General features: G+C 43.2%; 1 protein-coding gene across 2 annotated transcripts; it reads right to left on the bottom strand.

Annotated features, from left to right (window-relative positions):
• Positions 1-2,559: 2,559 nt before the first annotated feature.
• mfge8b (milk fat globule EGF and factor V/VIII domain containing b) lies at positions 2,560-26,681 on the bottom strand. 2 transcript variants are annotated; one of them, XM_010901360.4, is made up of 10 exons: positions 26,489-26,681; positions 17,469-17,591; positions 16,686-16,808; positions 7,974-8,087; positions 7,491-7,672; positions 7,244-7,399; positions 6,854-6,998; positions 4,848-5,050; positions 3,776-3,931; positions 2,560-3,470 (listed from the first exon to the last, which is right to left on the bottom strand). In XM_010901360.4, exons 1-10 carry the CDS (start codon positions 26,673-26,675, stop codon positions 3,327-3,329), a joined length of 1,533 nt encoding a protein of 510 aa, XP_010899662.3. In that variant the 5' UTR covers positions 26,676-26,681; the 3' UTR covers positions 2,560-3,326. The 2 variants fall into 2 exon arrangements, with proteins under 2 accessions (XP_010899662.3, XP_010899663.3); XM_010901361.4 differs by having other exon boundaries at positions 4,848-5,032.
• Between the last annotated feature and the right edge of the window lie 335 nt (positions 26,682-27,016).

Here is a 27,016-nt window from a genome sequence, read left to right as displayed (position 1 = left end):
TGTATATACTGTTATATCAGGTGTAGGAAACAGGGAAAAGAATGGTCTTTCAACAAATATTACTCTGAAGTATTATTAAAATAAATATTCCAAAGAGACCATTCCTCAATGTATGAAATTGTCCTTTTCAAATACAATCTCTTTGGGGTCTTAGTTGTGGTCAATTATTATAATGAGGTTTCGGTCCTGTGACCGTTCTTTTCTCTGCATTATTGTCCTCTGTTGCAGACTGCTTCGGGTGCAGCGTGAGACAATTGTTTTAAAAAAGAAAATCTGTTCTCCTTGTCTCTTCCGATTCATCTGCAACAACTGGAGACTTGACAGGTGAAAACCACACAGTGTAAGTTCATCATTTGCCTGGTCATCACCAGGTTACAACTTTGAGACCCAAGCCATATTGGAAGAGGTGGCGAGTGTGAAAAGAATGGCTTTATAAGGCAATTGAGACAGCCAATAAAATGACAGCAACCGGACAACAATTACCCCCAAATAGTGCAAGCAATGTCGGCTAGAATAAAGGTCGGGCTCAAACACCCCACCCACAATCCTTATCTGGTGGCTTTATCCACTTAGCAGTCAAGCTGTTAAGAGACCGCCATAGGCACAATAGTGACACGAAGAAACCAGAGTGGTAGAGGTCATTAGTGCTTCAACACAGCTGAAATGACCTGCCCAATGTACAAGGTTTCTATCACCAGCTATTTTGGTAAATCGCTGTTTGTTAAAACCAGTCCTATCACGAATTATTTACTACCCACAACAAATAAACCTTTATAGTTTTAACTACATTGTCATTTCCTTTGAATACTAGGTAACGACACATTGCGTACACACACACACACACACACACACACACACACACACACACAAATCCTATTTGTGGGATAGATATGTGAATCTACCCATGCCCCAGCTCATGCATGTCAATTCACAAAATATGGTACAGAAGAGGATATTGTGGAGGGGTTTTAGAGGTGCTGTGGGTAATGACTGAGATAACAGGGTTGTAGAAGAGGGAGAGATTAGCCTTCAGGGTGTAAAAATGCTAAACAGGCAAATTGACCCAAAGACCCAGGACCTTTTGATCCTCTCCTTTTGAAATGAAAATGTCTGAAATGAATGAAGTCTAATGGATTCATGTTACTCCAGGGATAAAATGGAGGGATTTGTGGTTCACTCTATATGAATAACCAAAGAGTCAGTATTTAAATCCTTTATTTTTTTTTATGTCTTGAGAGTTACAAATGCCAAATAAGGGAATTATCTTACACAGAAAGACAAGAACTGACCAATATTAATTATAACAAATTAACACAATTTAATATTTTCTCATTAATCATATAAAACCATGACACTGGAAGTAAAAGAACCAAAATCACTAAAGTCTAATGGATGAACTATCAGAAACATGTACAGAGAATCAAATGAAATCCAAACATCTGTTGTAACTAAGAAAGTCAATACAATGAATGCAGATGTCAGATAACATAACAGTTTTGGAGCACTCTGCAAAAATCATAAATATATTACAGTGTTTGACACTATCCATCCATAGCCATCATTATCCACATGCATTTACAGAGGATATCTATCGCCCACATTTCTAGCCATTCATGTTAATATTCATTAATATCAAAACTAATATCTTATTGCACAAGCCCATAATGTTTTTACAATGGGATCTTAATGTTAGCTGTGACCTGGGAGCAATATGCAGATCGCCAGGTCACTTTATAGGTTCAGTGCAACCGTAGAAATCATTTAGAAATGGATTGTTCGGTTCCATCTTATCAATGTGGCCACAGCCTTCATAGAAATAATTTGGCCCTCTAGTGAGAAATGGATGGCGTTTTGATTTGTCAGCTGCAAAACATTTAAATGTTAAAACTTTTAGGAACAATCTATTACAACAAGTATTTACATCATGTAGGATGATTAGATAAAAAAAGAAAGAGTTGTGACAAATGTTTCCGGGTCTGTCTAGCCTAACTTTGACCTAATAACTGATGGAAGCCATAGATATTCTATGCAGTGAAATGACAGACATTTGTTTTTCTAAACTGGAGCTGCCTTGACCTGAGAAACTTTGCCCGGCAGCATCAACCGGATAACTCTTTTCTATGACACCTTATTATAATAATAGCAAACGAATAACAAACGCATTGACATTGATTACGCACTGCAAATAGGGATTTAAAAAAAGCCAGGACAGTATAGATACCGCAATAGGAATACCTGGAGTCATACAACAGCACATCATAAAGGTTATAACACGGCACCTTCAGACTCCGGGGGGCTAAAATAAACAAGTACAGTGAAACTTTGGGGTAAACTACTTTGGAAGTTTTGAATTCCACTTAACGTCACGACTACAGAACGGGAGCCTTGTCAGCTTTGTATACAAACGTCTGATAAGTCTGCCGCTTGAGGAATTGCATTCAGTAAAAACACGGCTAATTGACCAGTCCTAATTTGTTTTCTGTATGACCACTTATCTAACACCATAAATATCAATGTGAAATCCCATTTGGTATACAAGTTGCTTTACATGTTTTTTTGTTTTTTTTTAAACACTTAAAAGGTATCCAGTCTATGTTGACACAGTGGATCTTTACCGGTTTCAGCAGCCCGATGAAATAAAATGCAAACAAAAAGCTCGGCAAAAAAAACTCTTTCTCCAAAGCACCGCAGAGTCACAGAAAATGGCAAGAAGATGACGCTACACACTAATGTGTTTGATAACACTACCACACTTCAGTGTCTCTGGGTGATCGGGGGGAAATCATCCATTGGGAAAAATCTCAATGGCTTCGTTGGCTATAGTGTGCTGTCAACAGCTGCAGGTCTTGGGTTCATTCTTCGGGGCCCGTATTCATAAAGCTTCTCACAGCAGCACTGCTGACCCAGGATCAGTTTTACCTTTTAAATCATAACTTAGAAATGAGGGGGACCGTGCCCATGTTAGCATGCCTATGTTGAAACTCTGAATACGGGCCCTGATCTAGGACTGGTAAAGATTCCATGCACTTCCGGCTTGTTGCCTGAGCACTCAAAGGTACAAGTTGAACTAAGTCACAGCATTGGGATTTGATAAACCCAATCCAAAACTACTGACAACCATTAGGTGGAGCGAAACTAGATCTGGACCCCGATCAGTGGTTAGGTGTAGGTTTGGACCTCTCCCAATTGGGAGGCAGGGTTGTGTTGGTGGCAGGGTATTTTGCTGCCCTCTACGGGTGTGAGCGAGGCAGTGCATGCGTGGCTCAGGTGGTTTCGGATAGGACGGGGGGAGGAGCAAAAATTGGCAGGGGTGGGGTGGGCGGGGCCTACTCATCACAGCCCAACAGCTCCATTCGCAGAGTGATGCGCTCGTGCCACGCCCACGGCAGGATGCGAACGAATCGGGCGTAGAAGGGCGGCTCGAACACGTTCTTTTTGTGGACATTGTTGTCGCTGTTGCCCGGGAAGATCTGGAGATGGCAGCCAAATCACAAGAATAGAACAGATGGGAGCTAGTTAGAACAAGACACACTGGACAGCCAAAATTCAAGTGAAGAATATAATACAAATCTAGAGCAAATTAATTAATAATGTCAGCAGGGTTTCATGTGTCCGATATTTAGAGGCAGGAACACATTCTTGTAGGTATGTTCATGCTAAACTCTCCTTAATAGGTCGTTCAAATAATACACACTGGAAACAAAGGTTGGTGGAAAATACGTTTGGATGTATAATAAGATCCTCCTGAGTGAACAACACAGATCTGGCCACTGACCTTGTCTGAGGTGACATTGAGGTCCTTGACTACGCTCCAGGACTGTCCGTCGTTGCTGTAGGCCACCTTGAAGGCAGAGACAAACTGGACCACTCCAAAGTCCTTAGCCCCCTGGGTGATGATGCCTGTGATGCGCTTGGGGGACTCCAGGTCCACCTGTTACAGAACCACCAGTCAGAACACGCAGGCTTCGTTGTCTGACCCTGGGACGCAGACATTTTCAGCCCACACATCCCCGTGGCAACAGGGATTGCCGAGTAATGAAAAGAATTAATCCTGAGCCTTTCTGACCCAGAGCAAGAAAGCTAATGCTCCCCAAACGCTCCTCCTTCCACTCATACCCATCTTATTCCTTTTGGAATCTTGTGTTTAAAGTGGCACCGTGGAGAATTCCTGCCTCTACCGTTTACCAGACAATAAAACCACTCGTCCCCTCTTCCTCCTCCCTTACCAAGCATACCAGAACAGTATTGGCTTGTCAAGGATGGTTTAGGGGGGGGGGGATAGTAATGCAAGTATCTAAAGCGAGTAGGAGTACAAATCAATGCACGCCGATAGACTGACCGGTGAGAAATGGGGAATCTCAGGCTGGCGGAACAATGTGATGAAAATAAGTATCTGAAACATTAACTTAAATTCACTACATGTATCTTCTGGTCATTCATGCTTGTATTCATTCTAGAAGTACAGTTAAAATCTCACATAAGTCCCTTTAAACTGACAACTAAATGTAATATTTACTATTTTTTGTTGTGGGCCCTCACCAGTTTAAAATCATGGAGTCACACACTATTTAATAGACTTAAATCTTTTGCCTAGTTTAACATGAGTTAAAAACAGAAGAAAATAAGAGAATCCACACCATCCCACTAATCTGTTCCACCATAACTAATAAGCACATGAGAGCATCTGGCTCAAACCCAGATACATCCAGTTCTAAAGAAACGCTAAATCGTTCCTCAGTAAACGTTTGAGAGGGCCTCCCAAAACGTTCAGCACCTACCTCGCTCTATCATCTTTACACCACCGAGTGACAGACGCCCCCAGGCCGTTTCCCACAACCCCCCGGTACCTGCAGCCACTCAGAGCGGTTGTTGGTTGCCGCCGTCCAGGCGTTGGTCTTGCCCTGCTTGTCCAGCCGGGCGTAGTGGGGTTGCCAGGTGAACGCATCAATGCCCCAGGTGCGGTGGACGCTGGAGGCCAAGATTTGCCGGTCGGCAAGTAGGCGAGACTTCATGCCCAGCGGTTCAGAGCAACCTGCCGTGTTTGAATACACTGTGAGGGGAGTAGGGCGAGCACCGGGAGGAGAGAGACAGAGAGAAGTATGATAGATAGGGAAGCGAGTCCCTGAGCCAGCCAGTAGCAAAGTGAAAGCACGTGGATGACAGCTGGGAACAGAGAAACAGAACCAAATCATGCTGAGGTGGAGTGAGCAGCGACGGAAGCTAAACGGACGGCAGGTAGCCTGGTGGTTAGGGCGTCTGACCAGTAACTGAAAGGTTTGTAGACAGAAATAAATCTCCCTATCGATCCTTGTGCACTAGAGTTAACCTGAACCCCTCCCGTAAGTCCCTCTGTGGAACAGCATCTTCTAAATGACTCACATGTAGAAATGGTACAGACGTACACCCAAAGGAATTAGAGTTGGGCCAACTTCTCTTCCATTTTGGAACCAAATACTTGGTGGTTACGTTAAATGTGCGTTCCACACAGAATGAGAACTCAATCGTCTTGGGAGTTATTGACGCCAAGGCGGCTGTTGTTTAAATACCAAATCTGAGGAAAACAGCCAAACTAGGTTGCTCAATGGCTCTGATGACACTGGTAAATGAGGAGCAAGATGGAGAATCTGCAGCTAATATTAGAAACATGCAGGCTAGTTGGGCTAAACTACAGCGTTGTGTTTGTACTATATGTACAACATTCAAGTATACATTTTTGCCTGTATTTTTTTCATTTAGTAGAGGCTCTTATCCAGAAAAATGTAGAGGATCAATTAGGGTTAACTGACAGATCAGAGTTTTTTTCACCTCGACGGCTCAGGGATTCAACCTAGCTATGTTTCAGTTACTGGTCAGATGCTCTAGCAGCCAGGCTGCATACGAATGTGTAATCACTGGATGCTTTGTAACATGCAGGTGTGTGTGTGTGAGAGTGTTTGTGTGTGAGAGTGTTTGTGTGTGTGTGTGTGTGTGTGTGTGTGTGTGTGTGTGTGTGTGTGTGTGTGTGTGTGTGTGTGTGTGTGAAAGAGACCATGGAGTGACATGCAAAGACCATAACCAAGCAGATCAGCACAGCATGCATTAAAAGTCAGTCACAGACAGATGTTCGCACACAGTGTTTCAACTAAAATGAACCAAGACTATGTGGCGAGAACATGATAGCAGCATGATGAAAGATATGGAAAGTACAGAAACTGCGTGCAGAATGAGCATAATAAAAAATAAAAGACATTCACAAAAATATTTTTGTGGGCAAAAAGACAAGACATTTGGTGGTACAAGCCATTGCCAATAATTCAACCACAAAAAAGTCCTTGGTGTCTGAAATCTATTTTTTGGATGTGGAATAGGATAGGTAAATCTTTTCAACAAGACAGTACTGTAATGTATGTTTGGGGAGCGGAAAAGGTACCGTCCAACTGGATTGGACTCCTTCCCGTCAGGCTTCTCCACCTCATCGGCCACAAAACTATCATTTTTGTTTTTACAAAACTGAAACACTAACCGAAAACCAGTCCTTTCAAAATGACCATGTACCTGTCCAACTGAAAACCACAGCTCTCTCACCCTGAAGATGTTCCTGTCTAACTGAAAACCACAGGCCTCTCTTATCTGAAGATGTTCCTGCATAACTGAAAACCACCGCCATCTCAGCCTGAAGATATACCTGTCTAACTGAAAACCGCCGCCATCTCAGCCTGAAGATATACCTGTCCAACTGAAAACCACAGCCCTCTCAACCTGAAGGTATACCTGTCTAACTGAAAACCACCGCCCTCTCAACCTGAAGGTATACCTGTCTAACTGAAAACCACCGCCCTCTCAGCCTGAAGGTGCTGTCTGTGTGGGTGTTTACCATTGATCTCGCAGCCCACAAACTCCATGCGCAGGGTGCAGGCCTTGCGACAGATCACGGGGATGATGCGGATGTACTGGGCGATGATGGGGGGTTCGAACAAGTTGGTCTTGGTGTTGTCGTTGTCCACATTTCCAACAAACACCTGCGGCGCGCCAAGAAAGAGAGTGAAAACGAGATGGAGGGAACGACTTTGGTGAGCGAATGACAAAGAAAATGCACTACTTTAAAATACATGAGCTTCACCAAATAAAAAGAACTGTCCCAAAGTTGGCATTAATAACCAGCCCTGGAAAATGTGTGCCATTTCATATATTTACACAGAAGGTGACCTCGTCTTTCCTACGTAGAAGGAACAGCCATTGCAATGGTTAGTGTTAGTGCACTCACATTGTCCTTCCTCTGTCCTTCCAGGCGATACACCGTGTAGGTCTTCCCGTCCAGGCTTGACGCCACTCTGAAGGCCTTGATGAACTCTGCTGACCCCATGCGACTGGCGCCCTGCGTCACGATGCCCGTGAAACGCATCTTCCGCTGCATGTTGACCTGCGGAGAGGACAACCCTCTTGGTTACATCTACTGCCATGGATGAGTAGATTCGAAGTTCTTTGACTTGGCTCTTTTATGCTGCACAGACCTCAATCCAGGGGTTCCTGTCGTGGGATGCCGAGGTCCAGGCGTTCACCAGGCCCTTGTTGTGGAGGCGGGCCAGCTCGGGTCCCCAGCGCTGCAGGCCCAGGATGCCGTAGTGCACCGACGAGGCCGAGATCTGGGACTCTGCGATGCCGCCGCCCTCCATGCCCAACAGAGAGATACAGCCTGCAGGACAAACAGACAATCCAGTCTCTTTACAGTTGTTCCTACAGAGCCAAGGAATTAACCAGGCTCACAGACAAACCTACCCATTGTCTACCAAAAGCATCTGAACTGCTTAGAGCATCAATTCAGCAAGATAGCGACCAGGGCCAAGGAGAGACAGCCCAGATTAAATCACCAAACACTGACTATGTTACATTAATGTACTTAATCACATTTGGCCTAATGCATTTTAGTTTAAGTAAAAATAGCACGGCAACCGTGCGCCTGTGTGTGCGTGCGTGCGTGCGAGCGTGTTACTCACGCAGTTGGCAGTGCTTGCCCACGTAGGGGGACGGACAGCGGCAATAGAAGTCTCCGTTTAGGTCCCGGCAGGAGCCTCCGTTCCTGCATGGCTGGCCAGCACAGTCGTTCACATCTGTGCAAAGACATCCAGGCCATCAGTCACCGTCTGTCCATTGGATTAATCAACACAACCCAATAAGGAAGAACACCACACCAAACAGGGACACGGTTCTTGACATGCTCTTTGAGGACCACCAAATCTCTCTCCAAAGGGCAGAGGCCACAGCATGTCGGCAAAGACTTATCTGAATGAGCGGGCAGCATTGGACCCAATGGTGCGACTCAGAGTTACCCCTAGATGGCGCCCTTTTCAACAGCGCTGGGGAGAATTTTAGAGGGGTGCTTGGCAACCAGCAGCGAACAAGGAGTATGGGCAGGCATCAGAAGAATGGAATGAGAACAAACACAGACTTTCATCTTTCGCCCACAAGATGGCATGACTAAGCCAGCTTTGAACGTTGCCCTAGATTGACTGAAAATGAGCATCGGAAATGCCAACCTATTTCTTACATACTCTGGTCAAAAGCAGTACACTAGATAGGCTTTTTTCTTTCCCCCTTTAGAAACAGACTGTTTATTTTTGTGCCATTCTGTGTGCAGGGTTGGGCCAGTCTGTCACTCGCCAGTTAGACGTTCTCTTCCTGAAGACTACAGGGCATCCTGCTCGGAGGGTTGGTTCCATCTCAAGGGAAGCTCAGCGAATCTGGCATGCACAAGGTCTCTAAACCCTAGTCCAGCGTTCCACTAAGCGTAAAGCCCTGTTTGTGACACATGCACACCAGGAATCAAAAGCCAAAGTACCTTGGACCTCAGTGAAATCCATGAACGTTCGAGGTTTTTCCTTTTCAGTCAAAGAGGGGCATGGCAGTAGAAGGGCACCACCACGGCTGAGCATATGCAGTACACATGCTATGTGTTTAAAAAGTTCAGTGTTTGACTGAAAGTAGTAGGAAAATATACACTACAGGGAACTCAAGGTTGGTAAGTTGGACTACAGAGATGGGTGGTTTGGTCAAAGAGATGCAGGGGGATGTGTTGTCCTGCAATACTTGATGAACAGTAATGGTCTGAGAAGCTGAGGGTGGAGTTGACCGGCAGTAGTTGATGAACAGTAATGGTCTGAGAAGCTGAGGGTGGAGTTGACCGGCAGTAGTTGATGAACAGTAATGGTCTGAGAAGCTGAGGGTGGAGTTGACCGGCAGTACTTGATGAACAGTAATGGTCTGAGAGGCTGAGGGTGGAGTTGACCGGCAGTACTTGATGAACAGTAATGGTCTGAGAGGCTGAGGGTGGAGTTGACCGGCAGTAGTTGATGAACAGTAATGGTCTGAGAGGCTGAGGGTGGAGTTGACCAGCAGTACTTGATGAACAGTAATGGTCTGAGAGGCTGAGGGTGGAGTTGACCGGCAGTAGTTGATGAACAGTAATGGTCTGAGAGGCTGAGGGTGGAGTTGACCGGCAGTAGTTGATGAACAGTAATGGTCTGAGAGGCTGAGGGTGGAGTTGACCGGCAGTAGTTGATGAACAGTAATGGTCTGAGAGGCTGAGGGTGGAGTTGACCGGCAGTAGTTGATGAACAGTAATGGTCTGAGAGGCTGAGGGTGGAGTTGACCGGCAGTACTTGATGAACAGTAATGGTCTGAGAGGCTGAGGGTGGAGTTGACCGGCAGTACTTGATGAACAGTAATGGTCTGAGAGGCTGAGGGTGGAGTTGACCAGCAGTAGTTGATGAACAGTAATGGTCTGAGAGGCTGAGGGTGGAGTTGACCAGCAGTAGTTGATGAACAGTAATGGTCTGAGAGGCTGAGGGTGGAGTTGACCAGCAGTAGTTGATGAACAGTAATGGTCATCATGCGTACTCAGTCTACAATAAGATTTACTGATATATTGTGGAATTGTGTATAAAAGTATGATTTGGGTAAAGATAGTCAAAAAACAATGATTGGGTTGTCCTCTGAAAAGGTGTGGTTACCTAATCACCATTCACATGCTGCCGCCGCCTATATTCTGCTGGAGTGGTTATTAAATACCTGCACTTACATAAACTAAACACGAGTTGTTGAGGAACAAAAAAGCCTTTTATTTTGTACTGATTGATGTAGTGGTAAGTTTACACAGCGGGCAATCAAGGCAAAACAAACAAGAAACTGTAAATGCAGAAACATAAGACTACTTTAGAACTAGTTTTTTGCCATGCTATTCTATTTTAAATGTTAAGGTAAGTCATGGTAAGAGAAAACGTAGTTCTTCATTTGTTTGATATGATTGGCTACATACATAGACACTTGCAGAGTGTTGGTCTGCTGCTGGACATGAGTGAGCTGGTGTAGTCGGCCTGCAACTTGGCGGAGTTAGCCGTTTCAGAGAGGTGAATGTTCTGCTTAACATGGGAATCCAGGAGGCGCATGTCAACATAAACACCTGACTAATGTTTCCATGAATATAATGCAACGAGAAAAGAGAGATTGGAACTCAGATTAAGAAGATAGTTCCTTTTCATCAAAGCTTCGAAAAAGGGAGTAATTAACTGTAATTATAGAATAAAACAGTCCGGAAACAGCACTGCCCTCCACCTCATCCCTGCCAGTACTGATTATAGATGGGAGCTGATGGGGTAGGACAGGCACCCTGGGGAAGAGGGAGGACAATAAAAGTGTTGGGCGACTCACTATCCACCCAGGGACATCGGCTGCTACAGAATGATTTGGTGTTTCAAAGATGTCAGGAGGCCAAGGGTCACCTGGAGCAACAGGTCACAGCAGCGAACCGGGAGATTGTTGCTTAATTTTGTCACAGGAAGGAAAGTCCTTTTTTAGTATCGCTATTTGAAATGATACACCATGTACATTTACAGCAAGTGCTTCCTGTCAATAAAACACCATAAATCCCTCATGTCCCATTGTAGCTTTCAGCTAACGGCATGCATATTTCAACTGTATAGATTTAAGAACACACACAATTTGTGCATGTGGCGAAATCCAATACAGATCTCATTTTCATTGTTTGTAACATGACCCAGATAGATCAATGGAGAGCAAGGTCAGCTGGCATGTGACGGCACCCCACTCTGCCAGAGGCAGGAGGCAGCGCCAGGGTGAGGGACTCAGTATAGGCAGTGGCCGCACAATCAACAGATAACTGGTGCTTTACGGCAGGAAGAGGGAGGGGTCGTAGGGCCAAGCCTTTGTCCTAATTCAGACACCTTCGAGTCCGGAGCAATTAAGCCCAAGTTCCTTGCTAAATGGACAGAGTTCTCAACTTGGCGGGTGTGGGATTCAAACCAGCAAACCTCTTGTGACGGGCCCAATATTCTAAACCCTGGGCATCTGCCATGATGTGCAGTTGCTTCACATGAGTCAGAGGTTAGAATGTTTGCGTTACTATCCATTAGTATGGGAAGTAATCTATTATCCCACGCCCACAGATAAGGGAAACGGAAGTGCCGTCTATCCACTTTAACAAGGGACAATCTGGGATTGAAGAACATCACTCATCAAAACGTCATGATACGAGTTCAACTTTGAGTGGTCACATTTTTCATTTGTTTACCAAAACATATGACAGGACAACCATTTATTTTTTCTAATCCCAGACTATCCCTTTTTGACATTTTGGTCAGAAAGTCCCTGGCACAGGAAGTGCACGGTTAGGGGTTGCCCCCAAATGTCAAAACATTGGCATGTTGAGCCACAGAGATGCTAAATTAAGTATGAAAAGTTGTAATTTGCACAGCGAAAGCCTTTTGGGGCCTGGCAGAAATCCCTGGAGAACATATAGAAAGTTCAAGAATAACCCCAGTTCCAGACACGGGCAGACCAAGTTGTGGAGCCATGTGTTGTGAATAAGGGTTTTTTAAAATGGTACTTAAATGAACAATCAGATTTAACAGTAGAGTATGGCAGTCACAGAAATCCTATAATTCAGGGTTGTAAACTCCTATCTACTCCATATGTAATTCCATGATTGCAGTATTGTAGGTGGTCTGTTCATAGACAACACTTATGACAAAGATGTATGGACTCAAACTGAACACTAACCAATCCTCTGAGCATGACTCCTCTGTAGGTTTCTTTCTAGAAAAACTGCCCTTTTAGAAGTTTCTCCCAGTGTTGGCTTTTGCATTGTTTACTCAATTGTATAAAGCAACTCTGATTTAAAAATGGGTTTATTAAATAAAGCAGGACATCTCAGTCCATCCCTAGTTTTATAGCATTTATTTGTGACTGGGTATCGTTAACTTTATGACAACTGCTAGTGTAAGAAAGGCTTCATCAAAACATTTAATTGATTGAAATAATTCAATAAACACTTATATATAGATATAGCAATATAGAGCTACAACTAGATTATATGGTAATAACACAAGTGTTTACCTGACCCACATTCCCATCTCTTGCTAGTAAATTTCTTTCTAGCACCAATCTAGAAAATGACTTCAGGCTATCAGTATCTATTGTAAAAAGAGCAAGTTACCAATGCAGCCACAAAAACAAAAAGTGCCACAAAAACACACACGCCAACGAAAAACAAAAACGCACAGACACCCCACCCCACCCCACCCTCTAAGCTGAATCAGGAAAGCGACACTAAAGAAAGTAAACACCATTGGACACGGCTTTCAGCAGTGCCCACGGTCCCCCCACCATTGAGGCTTTCCAAGTGTGGTTGTCAGGCCTGAATGGAGGCTGTGACATTGTCTGAACAGACTTAATTCACTTCTCCGCCTCCTCCTTCGCTTCTCATTTTACCCCGGCAACAGGGCCGCTGACGCACTGCTGCACATCGGAACCACTTTCCGTTGGCTGGATTACCATGACAGAGCGCTGTTTCTGTTTGCCCGCCAAGTGTGTGCGTACTCATATGAGTGCTTTGAGCACGCGTGTGTACATAATAAATATATATATGGCAGCAAGTGGGCCCGGCGGGCGTGATTGTATGCAAGTGTGTGTCTTCACATTATTTGTGTTTCAAATAGGTTTTATTTGGAGCATAACAATAAAATCCATCATGCTTGCCAACAAGATTTGTTCAGTGTGTGTGCTTGCCAAGTGTGCGTGCGCACGTGTGACACGTTCAGCATGCACGCCAGAGTGTGTGTGGGTGAGGATGTCAACCTGTTTAACAGAAGGGACCATTTAGCCACTACGGTACGCCTCAGAGTTGACTGATTCCAAAGAGTCGCCTGCCCCCAGACTCCCTCGCCCTGCTCCCACCACACGCAGACCACAGCCAGCCTCCCTCGCCCTGCTCCCACCACACGCAGACCACAGTCTGCAGTAACAGACCAGGCTGCCCCCACTGGCAACAATCTCCCTCTCCGAAAACACAAAGCACTAATTAACCAGCAATAAAAACGTCCAAAACAGGGATGAGGAGATCGAAAAGAGTGGGAAGGTGAAGCCAGAGCAAGTAGTCCAGGAGTAGAACATTTTAGACCTGAACGCAGTATTTGGATGCAGTATTCAGATTCTTAGCAGTTCCCGGATACATTTTATTTAATTAGCGTTAAAGCTAGTTAGGGATAAAACGCTTCTTGGAGATGGGTAATGTAGTTTGGAGCCAGGGCTTGGCTCAGCTTTGTGGTGCGCATACAGATAACATTGTTAAAATGCCTTTAAAAGTTCACGGCCAAAATTATTTTGGGATCATAAATCAAGTCATGAACTTCGAGTTAAAAAGCCTGCAAAGCGTATCATTGGCGGTTCTTACACAGGTAGCTCAATTCCCATACATTTACATTTTCCATCTACTGACCTATTGACGAATCATATCAGTTTTTTACAAACCTGTGATGCAAGTGGTCCAAATAAATGATTTAGGTAAAGCTTGTGTCAGTGCAGCTATGGTGTACCGGGCCGAATCGCTAAGAAGCAGAAATCATTCAGCTTCCAAATGAACTACTGGTTCCCAAAAAGGGAGTACCGGAACAGTACATTTGCTTTAGTGTGAGAGAGTAAAACACATCAGTCTGCGCTGTCGACCTGACACTCTGTGGTCTCTGTTTGTGTGCACACGGATGACCTTGCAGAGGAAAAAGTGATATCTATAGCAGTGTGTGTCTGCCCCTTCAGGCAGCCAGTCAGCTTAAGGTTTTACACACTATAGTAATATAGTTAAAAAAAAAAAAAACATCACTGCTACATCAATAACAGGTATTGAATAGAGAAACTAAAGCTGTAATAATATATACATTAGAACAGAGAAACTAAAGGTCCATTGTGAATCTAATTTTATCGTGCTGACCTGGGGAGTAGATGAAAAATTACGTTGCTGCAATGAATGTAGCTTCCACATAGAAAACCGTTTGACATTTCCCCTAACATAATGCTTGTTCCATATGTGAATTGCTTTGTTTAAGCATTTAAATTGGGAAAGCAAATGTAAGAGAGTGTTTTCTTTTAACCTAAATTAGCCCTTTCTAGTTTCGCCATTTGTCTTATTCTGGTACATAGCAGCCCACAGTCACCATCTGTCCATTACATGCAGCACTTCAGGCAGTTCTGGGCCAAGCACATTCAAGCAGTTGGGAGTTGAACCTTGCCATATCCGGAGATACTCCCGTAAGGACAACAGCTGCTTAGGCAGAAAAACACCACCTCAGAATAAAAGACCAGAAATGGGCTGCCTGTGTAAACACAGCCATGTCTGTTCCAATTTCCAAGAGACACCTCCAAACGCTCACTGTATCCATCACAGGGGTTCAGCTCAATGAGGTTACGGGCGGCAGAGCACTGCTGCTGGCTTGCCTCTGATGCCAAAAAGGGCTGTTCCTGGTCAGGTGTTGGATCTATGTATTTTTACCATCAGGCTAATAGTTGTGTAGATTTGCACAGGTGAAAGGATGAATCAGGGCTATAGGCTTGTTCGATGCTTATTCAGCAGTCATCGTATGTCTCCAGATGTTCCAGCTCTCATCAGTGTTAGTTTCTCTCTCCCAGCTGATTCCCACCATCTAATATTTGAACATTGCTTTTGTGTTACAAAGCAATGTCCCAGGATGGTCATGTCTAGTACCTTATCAGTCTCCATGGAAACATTGAAATAGATATATGGCAGGCCTAAACATGGAATATCAAGCCCCTAGAAATAGTGACCGTTATATCATACACACACTCCGATCAGCCTTAACATTATGACCACTGACAGGTAAAGTGAATAACACTGATAAACTCGTCATCATGGCACCTGTCAGAGGGTGGGAAATATTAGGCAGCAAATGAACATTCTGTCCTCAAAGTTGATGTGTTAGAAGCAGAAAAAATGGGCAAGTGTAAGGATGAGTTACTTTGAACTAGCTAAGGCCAAATTATGATGGCTAGAAGACTGGGTCAGAGCATCTCCAAAACTGCATCCCTTGTGGGCTGTTCCCGGTCTGCAGTGGTCAGTACCTATCAAACGTGGTCCAAGGAAGGCCTGGTCTGATGAATCACGTTTCCTTTTACATCATATGGACAGCTGGGTGCGTGTGCGTCTCTTACCTGGAGAACACATGGCACCAGGATGCACTATGGGAAGGAGGCAATCCGGCGGAGGCAGCGTGATGCTTTGGGGAATGTTCTGCTGGGAAACCTTGGGTCTTACCATTCATGTGGATGTTACTTTGACACCTACCACCTACCTAAGCATTGATGCAGAACATGTGCCCCCTTTCAGGGCAATTGTATTCCCTGATGGCATTGGCCTCTTTCAGCAGGATAATGCGCCCTGCCACAAAGCAAAAATGGTTCAGGAATGGTTTGAGGAACACAACAACGAGTTCAAGGTGTTGACTTGGAATCCAAATTCCCCTGATCTCAATCTAATCGAACATCTGTGGGATGTGCTGGACAAACAAGTCCGATCCATGGAGGCCCCACCTCGCAACTTACAGGACTTAAAGGATCTGCTGCTAACGTCTTGGTGCCAGATACCACAGCACACCTTCAGAGGTCAAGTGTAGTCCATGCCTCGACGGGTCAGGGCTGTTTTGGCAGCAAAAGGGGGACCTACACAATGTTAGGCAGGTGGTCATAATGTTATGGCTGATCGGTGTGTGTGTGTGTGTGTATATATAAAACAAAAATTCCTTGTCCGTCTGACTACAACTTAAAATACATGTTGGTTCCTACACCTGCATGTACACCTGACGCTGCTGGAAGTAGTGTTGGACTGCCAGTAGGGGGCACTCTTTCCTTTGGCCTAAGATAAAACCCCAATGCACCACAGCAGTGGAAGGAAAAATCCCCTTAGTGTCACTTTTCAATGATGTTAAACAGGTGTCCTGACTCTGGGGTCATTATCCTATCTGACATCTGGTAAAAGTGTAGGCGTTAACCCTACATTTACCATCTGCTGTCAGATAATCATGGCCACCTAATCCTCCTCAGCCTTCAACTGGCTCAGCCATCCCCTACAATGTATCACCAGTACAAACTGAATGCAATCAATATTTTACATCCTTTGCATAAAAGCATCAGCTAAACTAAGTTTTAAACAAGGTTTGATTCGATTATAACTGGATATCAATTTGGAGAATCGACCGTTCTGCCTGGATAACATTACATGACGCATCCACTCACGAATGGAATGAAGCCAACCACTTTCAATTAGCATTTTCAAAAGAATTATTTACAGCTACATACTCCCATCGTGAAACGGCTTGTCTAATTAGATCTGTGTGAGTGCCTCTTACTGTTCTGGCAGTGGACCCCTTCAAAGCCATCCTGGCACTTGCAGAGGTATCCACTGAAGACGTCCCCTCGGCCAGACACTTGACAGATCGCATCGTTTTTGCAGGGGTTTGGTTTGCAGGGTCCTGGGAAGCAAATATAACGTGTAGCAGGAAAAGAAGAAAAAAAAACGATAAAAGTCACATAACTTTTGACAATATGTTGTGTATCATTTAGCAATACTTTTTTTGTGCCATTTTGATGTACCTGTATCAAAACAGTAAAAATCTGTCATATCTTTTTCTCCATTTAAAAAAAAAATAAGAAAAAAGGGTGGCAATTTGTTTTCAGCTTTTTACCGGAATGACAAAATATGGTTCAAACATTGAGTCGCACAGTACAGAACATTCTACGTATAGAATCACAAGAATCGCAATACATATCGTATCGGCACTAAACTATCATAATAGCATATTCTCAACCCTAGTAGTAAGTGGAGTACCATCCCTTCGTTCCAATAACTACATTTACAGCATCTTATGACAACCCTTCTTCTGATGTTTTGACACATAAATTGATATAATTTTCTGTAATAAATATATTTTTTTGTAAAGTTAATTAAAGTTACCGGAATTCGAGATTAAAACAGAAACACTTAAGTAACTACACTTGAGAGTAAGTTCAAAAGGCATCAAATAACTCAAATGTTTTTTATAAAGGCCTTTTTACATTAGTGGTTGTCATAAAATGCTTTTCGAGACGCCCAGCCTGAGATCCCGCTGTGAGGCAGCTCATGTCCTGCGTACCAGTCTCGGTGTCGTTGCAGGTGTCCCCTGTGTAGCCTTCAGGGCAGATGCAGATGAAGGGAGCACCGGGCCCGGTCACGCAGGTCCCCCCATTACCGCAGATGTTGGTCTCACAGTAGTCACCTAGGGAAGAGAGGACCGGGGGCCATTATTCAACCAGGAAGCCCCAGTGAGGTATCTATTTGAACAATATATTCAACCACTTGTTAGTGGTGGCATACAGATTGGCATCGACACAATGTTTCATGTTAAACAACACTTCAAACATTGTCCTTTCCACAGCATACACCAACTACACATTATAAATGTCCAATGATCCGATCTTGTTAGAAATACCAATGCCGTATAATATGGTATTTCAGTGACTGGGACAAAGCCCATTTTCCATTCATAAACGTCTGAGCAACGCAATACGGCCCTTTGGCTTTCTTTGAGGAGAGAAACTGAAAAAGTCTGATCATTTTTCATTTCCTGTCTGTGGTGACACTGATTGTTTAAGTAAACGTCACACTGAGTCCTATTAGGTTACACTGTGAAGCCAACTAGCGCTACTCATCATTTCATGTTCACTTTCGTGTAACTCATTTAACCAAGCTGAACTCTGTCAGTCAACGTCGCCTGGCTTACTTTTGAAAGGGTTCTAGTACACCCTACGGTGGGATGACACAGCGCTGTGATGCCTGGCTTAGCTGTGCTGGCCTAACCTGCTGACACAGCAGGACAAGGCCACTGGATGTTTCCAGTCACTAGTGAGTCTGGCTCCAGCGTGGTCTGTCAGCCCAGGGCTTGTCAGCTTTAGGCATGAGGCACACATGGGGAATGTAGACCCAGCGTTCCAAACGTACCCTCGCATGCACAGAGGGAACAGTGTCGCAGGGCAGAAGGAAGCAATGAAGGGGAAATGTATCATTTCAAAAGAATTACTAATTGTAGATTCAACAGCTGCAGTAAGTGCAGTCTGTAATGTATATAGTATATAGTGATAATTTAGCAGGACAACGTGATTTATGAAGGAAGTGGGGAACACTACACCGCTGGGAAATATGAACCATTCTAAAGACACACCAAAGACTCAACACTTTCCCAAGTGGACACTGATCATTTGGATAATGTTCATGGAAGCAGAGGTTACAAATGTAAATATATACCATATAGGCAATTCATCTTCGCTTCAACCAGATTTCTAATTAGGGCTTCAACATCAAGTGAAAAAAAGGCTTATGTTCCCAATAACACAACAAACTCCCTAAACACACTCTCCAAATTTCCGCTTCATATTTAGATTCCGGCCTCCCACCTCAAACATTGCTTTGAAAGTTGTAGGAGTAGAAGAGTGTTCCGGAAAGCTACTGTGCACTCCCGGACACTGCCATTTCTCTGAGGTTATAGTTCTCAGTGGTAGAGAGCTTTGCCACCCACAAGGCCACGGTGAAAATGACACATTGGTGAGAGACTCCAAACTTCCTGTGTCTCAGTCGTTCCCCTCTACCTTCCTCCTTCTGGCATCAGAAGACAGCCAACATTTGGGCAAAGTTCATGCAGGGTGAACACAGCTGTAAGACGTGGAGCTCATGTTCTTTCATGTTTAGGAGACAAATCAAGACGTTTCAGTACAGTGGTTCAATCTTAAAAGTTAGAAAACATTCTTTAAATCAGTAACCCCACTTTTTTTCCCAAAACCAATTAAGATGTCATACTTCCACGAGGTAAGGATATTTATTTTTGAAATGCTTACGACCTTTCTTGCTAACCATCTCTACTTGGCAAAGCTCTGCTAACCGAAATACTGAATAGATATGCGCATGATAAATAACTCCCAACAGTCTAAAGCCAGGTCATGCTTTTCCCAGGGGTATCAGTGCTACTGTGTCTCTGCCTTGACATTCTCCTAGACCCAGACTGGGGGTGGCAACATAGCAAAGCCCTGGCTGGAAAGACCCACGCGTATTTATCCAAACGTTTCCGTCTGTTTATCTTTAGGAAGGAACAAATCCTCCCTCTTAGAGTGCCGCAGACATGTCCTTACGAAAAAACCTTGAGGACCAAGTGGAATGTAAGCTTAGCTCATTTAGAAAAAATTATCTTGTGTACAATGACCTAAATGGGTCATCTGGGAAAACCATAGCTAAACTACTGACGTAAAATGAAACGTGTGCACATAGTAAACTTTCTGAAACGGGGTAGGCACTTTCATTTACATGTCGAAATGTGGATCCGCTACTTACAGGCACTGTGGGGTTTGAGAGGAAATTGAATCAAGGACACATTTGTCGAGGTTGTTACAGCTAAAACGTGGTCAAACCGCCTCTCAAAGAATTCACTTCATGAGGATTGGAACGTTCAAGACTTGACCAGTTGTAAAAACAGCCCTTGTAAACACAAACATAATTGATTCTGCATTGTTAAAGAGGTGAACAGCAAATTCAGATGCACAACATGGAGAGCAGCAGCTGCCTAACCAACATCTTGTGATTCTCGGGAAGTGGTTTCATTAGTTTCTATAGGCTGTAGAGTAAGCACATTACCAGTGATCAAATCTGGCTTTCATTATCGGTTAAGCTTCGCTTTAATTTACGTAGAAATATTTCCTTTTGAGAGGTGGTTTTAATTCTTATAGTCCCTGCCATTAATATATGAATATCCCTTCCTTTAATATATTTCAGGTACAGGGAAAATAACTACTAGATATTTCCCCATTATGAGGTGGATATAATAACTACATGGTTTATACGCATGACATTGCACTTGTTATAGGGGGATGGAACTCTTTATCACAATGTGATCCATTATAAGACGGACTGAAATAGTCCACGTGTCATAGTACCCATGACATTCACACAGATCAGCTCTCATTTACACCATTCATTTTCCTCTTAGTGGATATTTTGAACTACAACCCCATTTCCCAAAAAGTTAGGACGTTACATAAAATGGAAATAAAAATAAAATACAACGATGAGCAAATAATTAAAAAATATATAGTATAAAGACAAGATATCAAATGTTGAAACAAAGACATTTTATTATTTCTTGAAAGATTTTGGTACAAAAAGTTGGTACAGAGACAAAAAAAGACTGGAAAAGCTGTGCAATGCTAAAAAAAGTAAACCTGGAGGAATATCACAACTAATTAGGTAAATCGGCAACAGGTCAGTATGATTGGGTATTAAAAGATCATTCCAGAGACGATGTGTCTGTCAGAACTGAAATGAAACAAAAAGAAACGACAAGGGAGACCCCAAAGTGTTGACCAGGTGCAATCCTATAAGCAAGAATGGGAGTACATTTCAATTTCAAAACTACACCAATTGGTCTCCTCAGTTCCCAAATGCTTAGAGTATTGTTAAAAGAGGTGATGCAACACAGTGGTAAACATGCACCTGTCCCAACTTCTTTGAAACGTGTTGCGTGCATCAAATTCAAAATGGGCATGTAATTTACCAAAAACAATAACATTCTCAGTTTCAACATCTAATATGTTGTCTTTATACTATTTTCAATTAAATATAGGGATAAATGATTTGCACATCAACTTAATGTGTTTTTATTTGCATTTTACGAAGCGTCCCAACTTTTTGGAAACAGGGTTGTACTTCAAATAAAGTTGTGTGTTTCGTGTAGGCTCTGTTCTGATAACTAAATATTTCTGGGACAAGATAGACTCAATACCAATACCTTTGCCTATTTTTAGCCAAAACATTTTCTGTATAGAAAAACATCTGCAAATTGGACGAGTCTTTTGTTATTAAAATATATAGAAAGGTAACTTTTATATGATGGAATTGGCAAGTGTTGAAATAAGAAGCATCACCAGAAGCAACACCTACAGTACACAGAATTGACAAAACATCTATGAATTTCAGCTAAGAATTTTATTGTTGAATCCCTAATGTTGACAAATGTCACCTTATCCTGAAAAGATTTACACAAGTACCAAACAGTGGTTTGATGCTCATGTATCTTGCCGAGAAATTCCCAAAAACTGAAGATCTCGTACAACGATCTGTACTACTCCCTTCACAAAACAGAACCAACTGTCTCTAACCTGAATGGAAAGAGCAGTGGGAGGCCCTGGTCAACAGTGAAAAGGCCACTCCGGGATGCTGGCCTTCTAGGCAGAGTTGCAAAGAAAAATCTGTATTTCAGACTGGCCAATTAAAAGAAAAGATTAAGATGGGAGGAAGGACTCTTCCTAGAAGGCCAGCATTCCAGATTCGCCTCTTCACTGCAGACATTAAGACTGGTGTTTCACGGGTACTATTTAATGAAGCTGCCAGTTGAGGATCTACGAGGCATCTCTTTCTCAAATTAGTTTTTAGAAGAGCTTTGCTGACTGATAGGCAGAAGTGGGACAATTGACTTTTGACCAGCTCAGCTGTTTTATCAGCCTCTTTCCCCTCGTTGAGTCGCGAGTTGATTAAAGTAGTGAGCTTGTGAAAGAGGTCTCTAAGCTAACAAATCTTTAATCAGCCACTTTGACTATATTTTAGACAGAAAGACCACTACAGTTTATTGAAGATCTAGTGCTTCGGCCTCCAACCAGGTAGGTCCTAAAGCAGCACGAAGACCCACGGCAGAACTTCCTGACAGTGAATTTCAGTAAAATAAGAATTTTCCCCAAAATGTTCCAGTTGTCTGGACCACAAATACACTTTGACACGGTTACCCTAGAGAAGAAAAATTATTCCATCTACCTTGGCCTTAACAGTTACATAAACAAAGCTATGAACGATATGAGAGACAAGATAAGAAGGGCATACCCAAGTTTTTCCCCATTACATGTTATTTATATTATTATCTCCCACTTGCTTTGGCAATATAAACAAAGTTCTCTCATGCCAATAAATCAATCAATTTAAAACTGAGAGAGGAGAGACCCGGCGTGACCAATGACTACAAGCGAATAGAGGTTGAATACAGATGCCCCGATTAAAAAGTGTAGCAGTAGGTATTTGACCAATTACAAGTGTAAATGTTGAAGTTGTTGACCTCGGTACACATGACACCAGCATGACCCCACAACTACCACCACATTCGACAACAACATTGTCTCTGCAATACGTTCATGTTTTAGGTGTCACCCTCGGAAAAAAACAACACCAGAGACATTCCTCAGAGTGTCAGCCGGGGTGGGTGCCTGTTGGCTGGCACACAGGACTGTGTGTTATTACAATGTCTGCTGAGTAACGGCTCAGGCTTTCCCCCAGGTCACCGTGGCTCCAAATAACAAACGCTAGCTGTTTCTTAAATGGCACCATTTCCTGGTCAAAGTCAGTGTACTAAATAGGAAATAGGGTGCACCTCGCTACCATGCCAAAAGAATAATAATACCCGGAGCCCAAGGCCTCACGCTAATCAGGAGTTCTACAGAAAGAGACAGAATGTGGATTTCAGGGAGAGAACAGCGACTCACGCTACCATCACGGAAACGTGAAGGGGAGGGTGGGGTTGGAAAGGCCAGGACACGAGTTGACCCCGCGACAGGGCAGCCCTGGGTGTGCTCTGAGTACAGAGGTATACAATGGTAGAACGTGTCTAAAAGCCACTCCAGATGAATCCGTTGCTGAGAGGATCAGCCTCAGGCTGTCCTGCAGAACAGATACAGAGTGGGGTGATCGTATTAGCAGGATGGCAGGTGGACGACAACAACAACAACAACAGACCACAGCTGAAGATGTGTGGCGTGGTTCAAAAAGTGGGGGGGGGGGCGGAGGGAGGTTGCCATCCCTGTTGTGACAGAAGAATTGGTCGTGACTGGCTCTGAACGGAACAGGTGTAGATGGGAAAGGGCTGACTTCTGATTAAATGCTGACAAGTAGGTGTATTGTTGTTGTGTTGATACGTTCCAAAGACAACGTGTGTCCTGGGGTCCTACTGCATTAGGGAGTGACGCAGGGCACTCCACACAACATAAGATGACTGAGGAGTTACCAAGCCTGACACTAAGGTTATCAGGGGTATAAAGCCATTATATAACAGTGCTTTTGGATCCTGGGTGCGGATGGGTTGACGGTAAACATTGGAGATGGAAAGAAGGAGATACTTTTCAAAAGACTTGTGCAAATGTATGGAAATAGCCTTGTCGGTTTGGAAATGAGACTGCAAAGTTAAGTCTGCTGTACTCTGCTTTAGGAGCACACTATGGTTGTTATAAATGTTAGACGTGTGTGTGTGTGTGTGTGTGTGTGTCCAGCCACGCACAGGTGCATGTGTGAGTGGTACCCAGGGGCCAGCACATTGTCTCTTTCAGATCCCTCATGCAAACACCACTTGCCATATGAACGCTGAAGCGTATAGAAACCAAGCAGGAGTGGGAACTCTGTGTTCCAGAAGGAGAGCTCAGTCATGAGGAGACGTCATAGAGAGTCACGCGTCTTTTCGCTTAAAGGCACTGAGGCAGAACACAATCTGACCTGTAGAGTGCTGGCCAAAGTCATGCTGCCATAGTTTACAGAACAGGAACAGCGTCGAGAAAATAATCAGAACCACATCAGGGTTGTGGTCATTAGCTACCAAATGGACAAAAACTCACTGAAACTGAGAACATTAACTTGTTCCAAAGGGAACGCTGATCGTTCCTACAGTGTGCCTTAGTTGAAAAGGGTCCATTTCGTTTAGTTTGTGACATGTGATCAACAAGGCCTTCAAGAATTCTAAGGTCTGTATTACTGTAAGCCCAGAAGGCTACAGCTGCAGGGGAGATTAAAGTAATCCTCCATCTGCTTTCCAAATGTATCTAAAACTTCACAAAGCTATTATCAGAGCTAGGCTACCTCTAAGGGATTCCATCAAGTTCATGCCATCAGCCCATTCACAGTTATGTCATAGCTGGACCTGATCCAGACACATAACTGTCCCTCAGGCCCCCAAAAAAGTGTTATTCTAGTTCCTTAAAAAAAGGTCTGATTTCCTATAGGGGTTTTCAAATTAATATTGAATGCAGAAAGTGCAATTTCAAAATGTGGTAATGCATCACCGGTATTTATACTCCGAGTGAAAACACAATGCGAATGTGAAAAAAGCAGTAAATGAACTCTGAAATTGCTAAATTATCAGAGAAGTTTGAACATTTTATGCTGAAGTGAGTCTTTCTAAATGCACATTGAAAAGTAAGAATGGAGTCTGGCTGCATTTATTAGATCATGGGTTGGTGTTCAAATATTTAACACCAGCAGATTGGGAAATGGGACATGAGGCCCAAAATAGAACATTCCATATTGCATTGAAAGATTGATTAGCCAGCCGCTTTTCAAAAATTTATATAAGGCCCTCAGAAAGAGTTGACATTAGAAGGGAAATCATCAGAACTAAAACAGATCCTTGTAGACAGGAATCTACTGGCACTGCAGATGGTAATGGCAGGCGGAAGCTTTTTGAATGGTTCATAGGACGCGCGCGTGCAAACACATTAGAGCAATTGGCTCCGCATCCAGCTATATTTAGCCTAGCTCCCTCAGCTGACCTGAGTGGTCTTGTTGTGAGAAAAATTACACCTCAGCACGCCAAAACACGTCTCCGCACTTCCATCTCCACAACCATGAAGCAGCGATTCTTGCAGCCCCCGATTCACAACACAAAACAAAACAGAGTGGGCTTGCTCTAATCAACAAAATAATATTACATTGTTCTTTCTCATAGACTATTTTGGATGAATAAAAAGACCGGCCCGAAACAGCTCTACTTGACGCAAATTAGGCATTAGTTACAGCAATGAACAGTGTATATTCACTAGTGAATAATGAATAAAGCTTTCTCAGTCAAAGCTACTCCTGACAAAAACCACAAAAAACATGTCTGTTTCCAGAGCCTTCTGCTGTTCCCTAGTCTTCTAAACAGGTTGAATGACACTGCTAGGTGGAAGTAGCCCTCTTTACCGCCTAACGCAGGGCGGCTGATAGCACCCCGGAGAGGATTTCGTGACAGAAATATATATAGAATGCATGGCTGGAGCAGCAATGGTCAGTGGCAATCATTTACCATACTTTATAGCTAAATTATGTGAGTTGTTAGGCCAGCAACCACACAGCAAAGTGACTCAATGTTTTTGTCCATGCTGCACCACACCTATTTCAAATGTTGGGTTTTTACTCCACTGTTCAAGCCCTAACCTCTCACTAAAGTGCATCCATATTCATATTGTATTTATTTAGTATTGAATATTCTACTCTGAATATAAACATTGAAAAGTAAATTACTGCATTCTAAACACAAAATGTCCATGATCTTACTACTCAATGATCTTCAAGCCTTCAGGGCATAAAATGAGGAAAGGCAATAAAGAGGTCATATACAGTAGTCCATTCTAATAATGTCCTGGATGCTAACAAAGCAGTGCGAGGATGTGGATGGGACATGGGCAAACATAATGAACACTACACGGAGCCCTTTCAACAGAATGCCCGAAGTGTTAGTCCGTTATGCGTTGAATACGGTATCTATGCCAAACATATTCCTAATAGTTATTTTAAAAAGTCCAAGCTTATGAGAAATCCAATAAATGTTGGTTATCTTTAAAACTAATAAATTATAAATAGCTTAGTTGTCATGCAAATACATTTTCTTAAGCTGCCAACGTAGATAGTGAAAATAGATTAGCCACGTAAACAACAGTTTACCCCAACAAGATAACAACGGTGTTCAAATGTCCTGTATTGTTAAGTTAAATATTAAAAGCAGACTTCTTGCAAATACTCAAAGCAAAACGTGCTCGATTGTAAGCAGTAGTTTGTTCCCATGACTCACTCAACAAGCTCTTCAAATGAATTCCCAACACAAGAATTCTCTGTTACTTCTGGAAAGGAATTGCATTGGTAGGGCCACTTGTACCAGCCCTGGAATGTCCAGCTCCACACATTGTCGAAGTATAGCATAGAAATTCCAACCAAAAAAGGACACGACTTTCCAAAGTGAAGAACAAACGTAGAATGATAACAGTGCCCAATAACCACCTTCTACACACACGGCGTACTTACTAGATGTAATAAACGTTTATGGTAACTGTAAACCAAACACCAGCTTACCATTCACTGTGGAAATGGCACCAACCAGAAAAAAAGATGCAAATAGTGGTTTCAAGAATGGGTAACGAGTTTGATTCTTCATTTCGGCCTCCTTTACTCTTTCTCTAAACTCTGGTGGACGCTTGGACGAGTACTTAGACAAAAACACAACTGCTTCGTGTGGTGTTTCTCCGTTGGTTGTTAACATTGAAAAATAGGAGGCGACAGAGTGAGAGCACGTGTATCTTCCCATCCATCCAATTGCATTCTGTTGTATAATTGTAAGCCCTCCCCGGGGGTGTGATGGAGGAAACGTTTTAAAGTAAATATAGCACGGTGAAAAGCGTGGGCGCAAATGTCAGAGAAAAAATACCGAATGTTTTATTGATGATTATTGTATCCTGTCAAACGACACAATCTGTGTATGTGGCAAGAGTGAACCCCTGCCAGATTACACATTGCAAAGTAATCCTGAATCAATGGATTTTTGGAAAGGGATGATATTTCCAAGAAAAAAAGAAGCAAGTGTTTTTGAATGTGTTCTATATT

This window comes from Esox lucius, chromosome 19, assembly GCF_011004845.1.
Source record: "Esox lucius isolate fEsoLuc1 chromosome 19, fEsoLuc1.pri, whole genome shotgun sequence".
Lineage (NCBI taxonomy): Eukaryota > Metazoa > Chordata > Actinopteri > Esociformes > Esocidae > Esox > Esox lucius.
The sequence above is the reverse complement of the archived record's forward strand: the minus strand, read 5'-3'. Positions and strand labels throughout refer to the sequence as shown.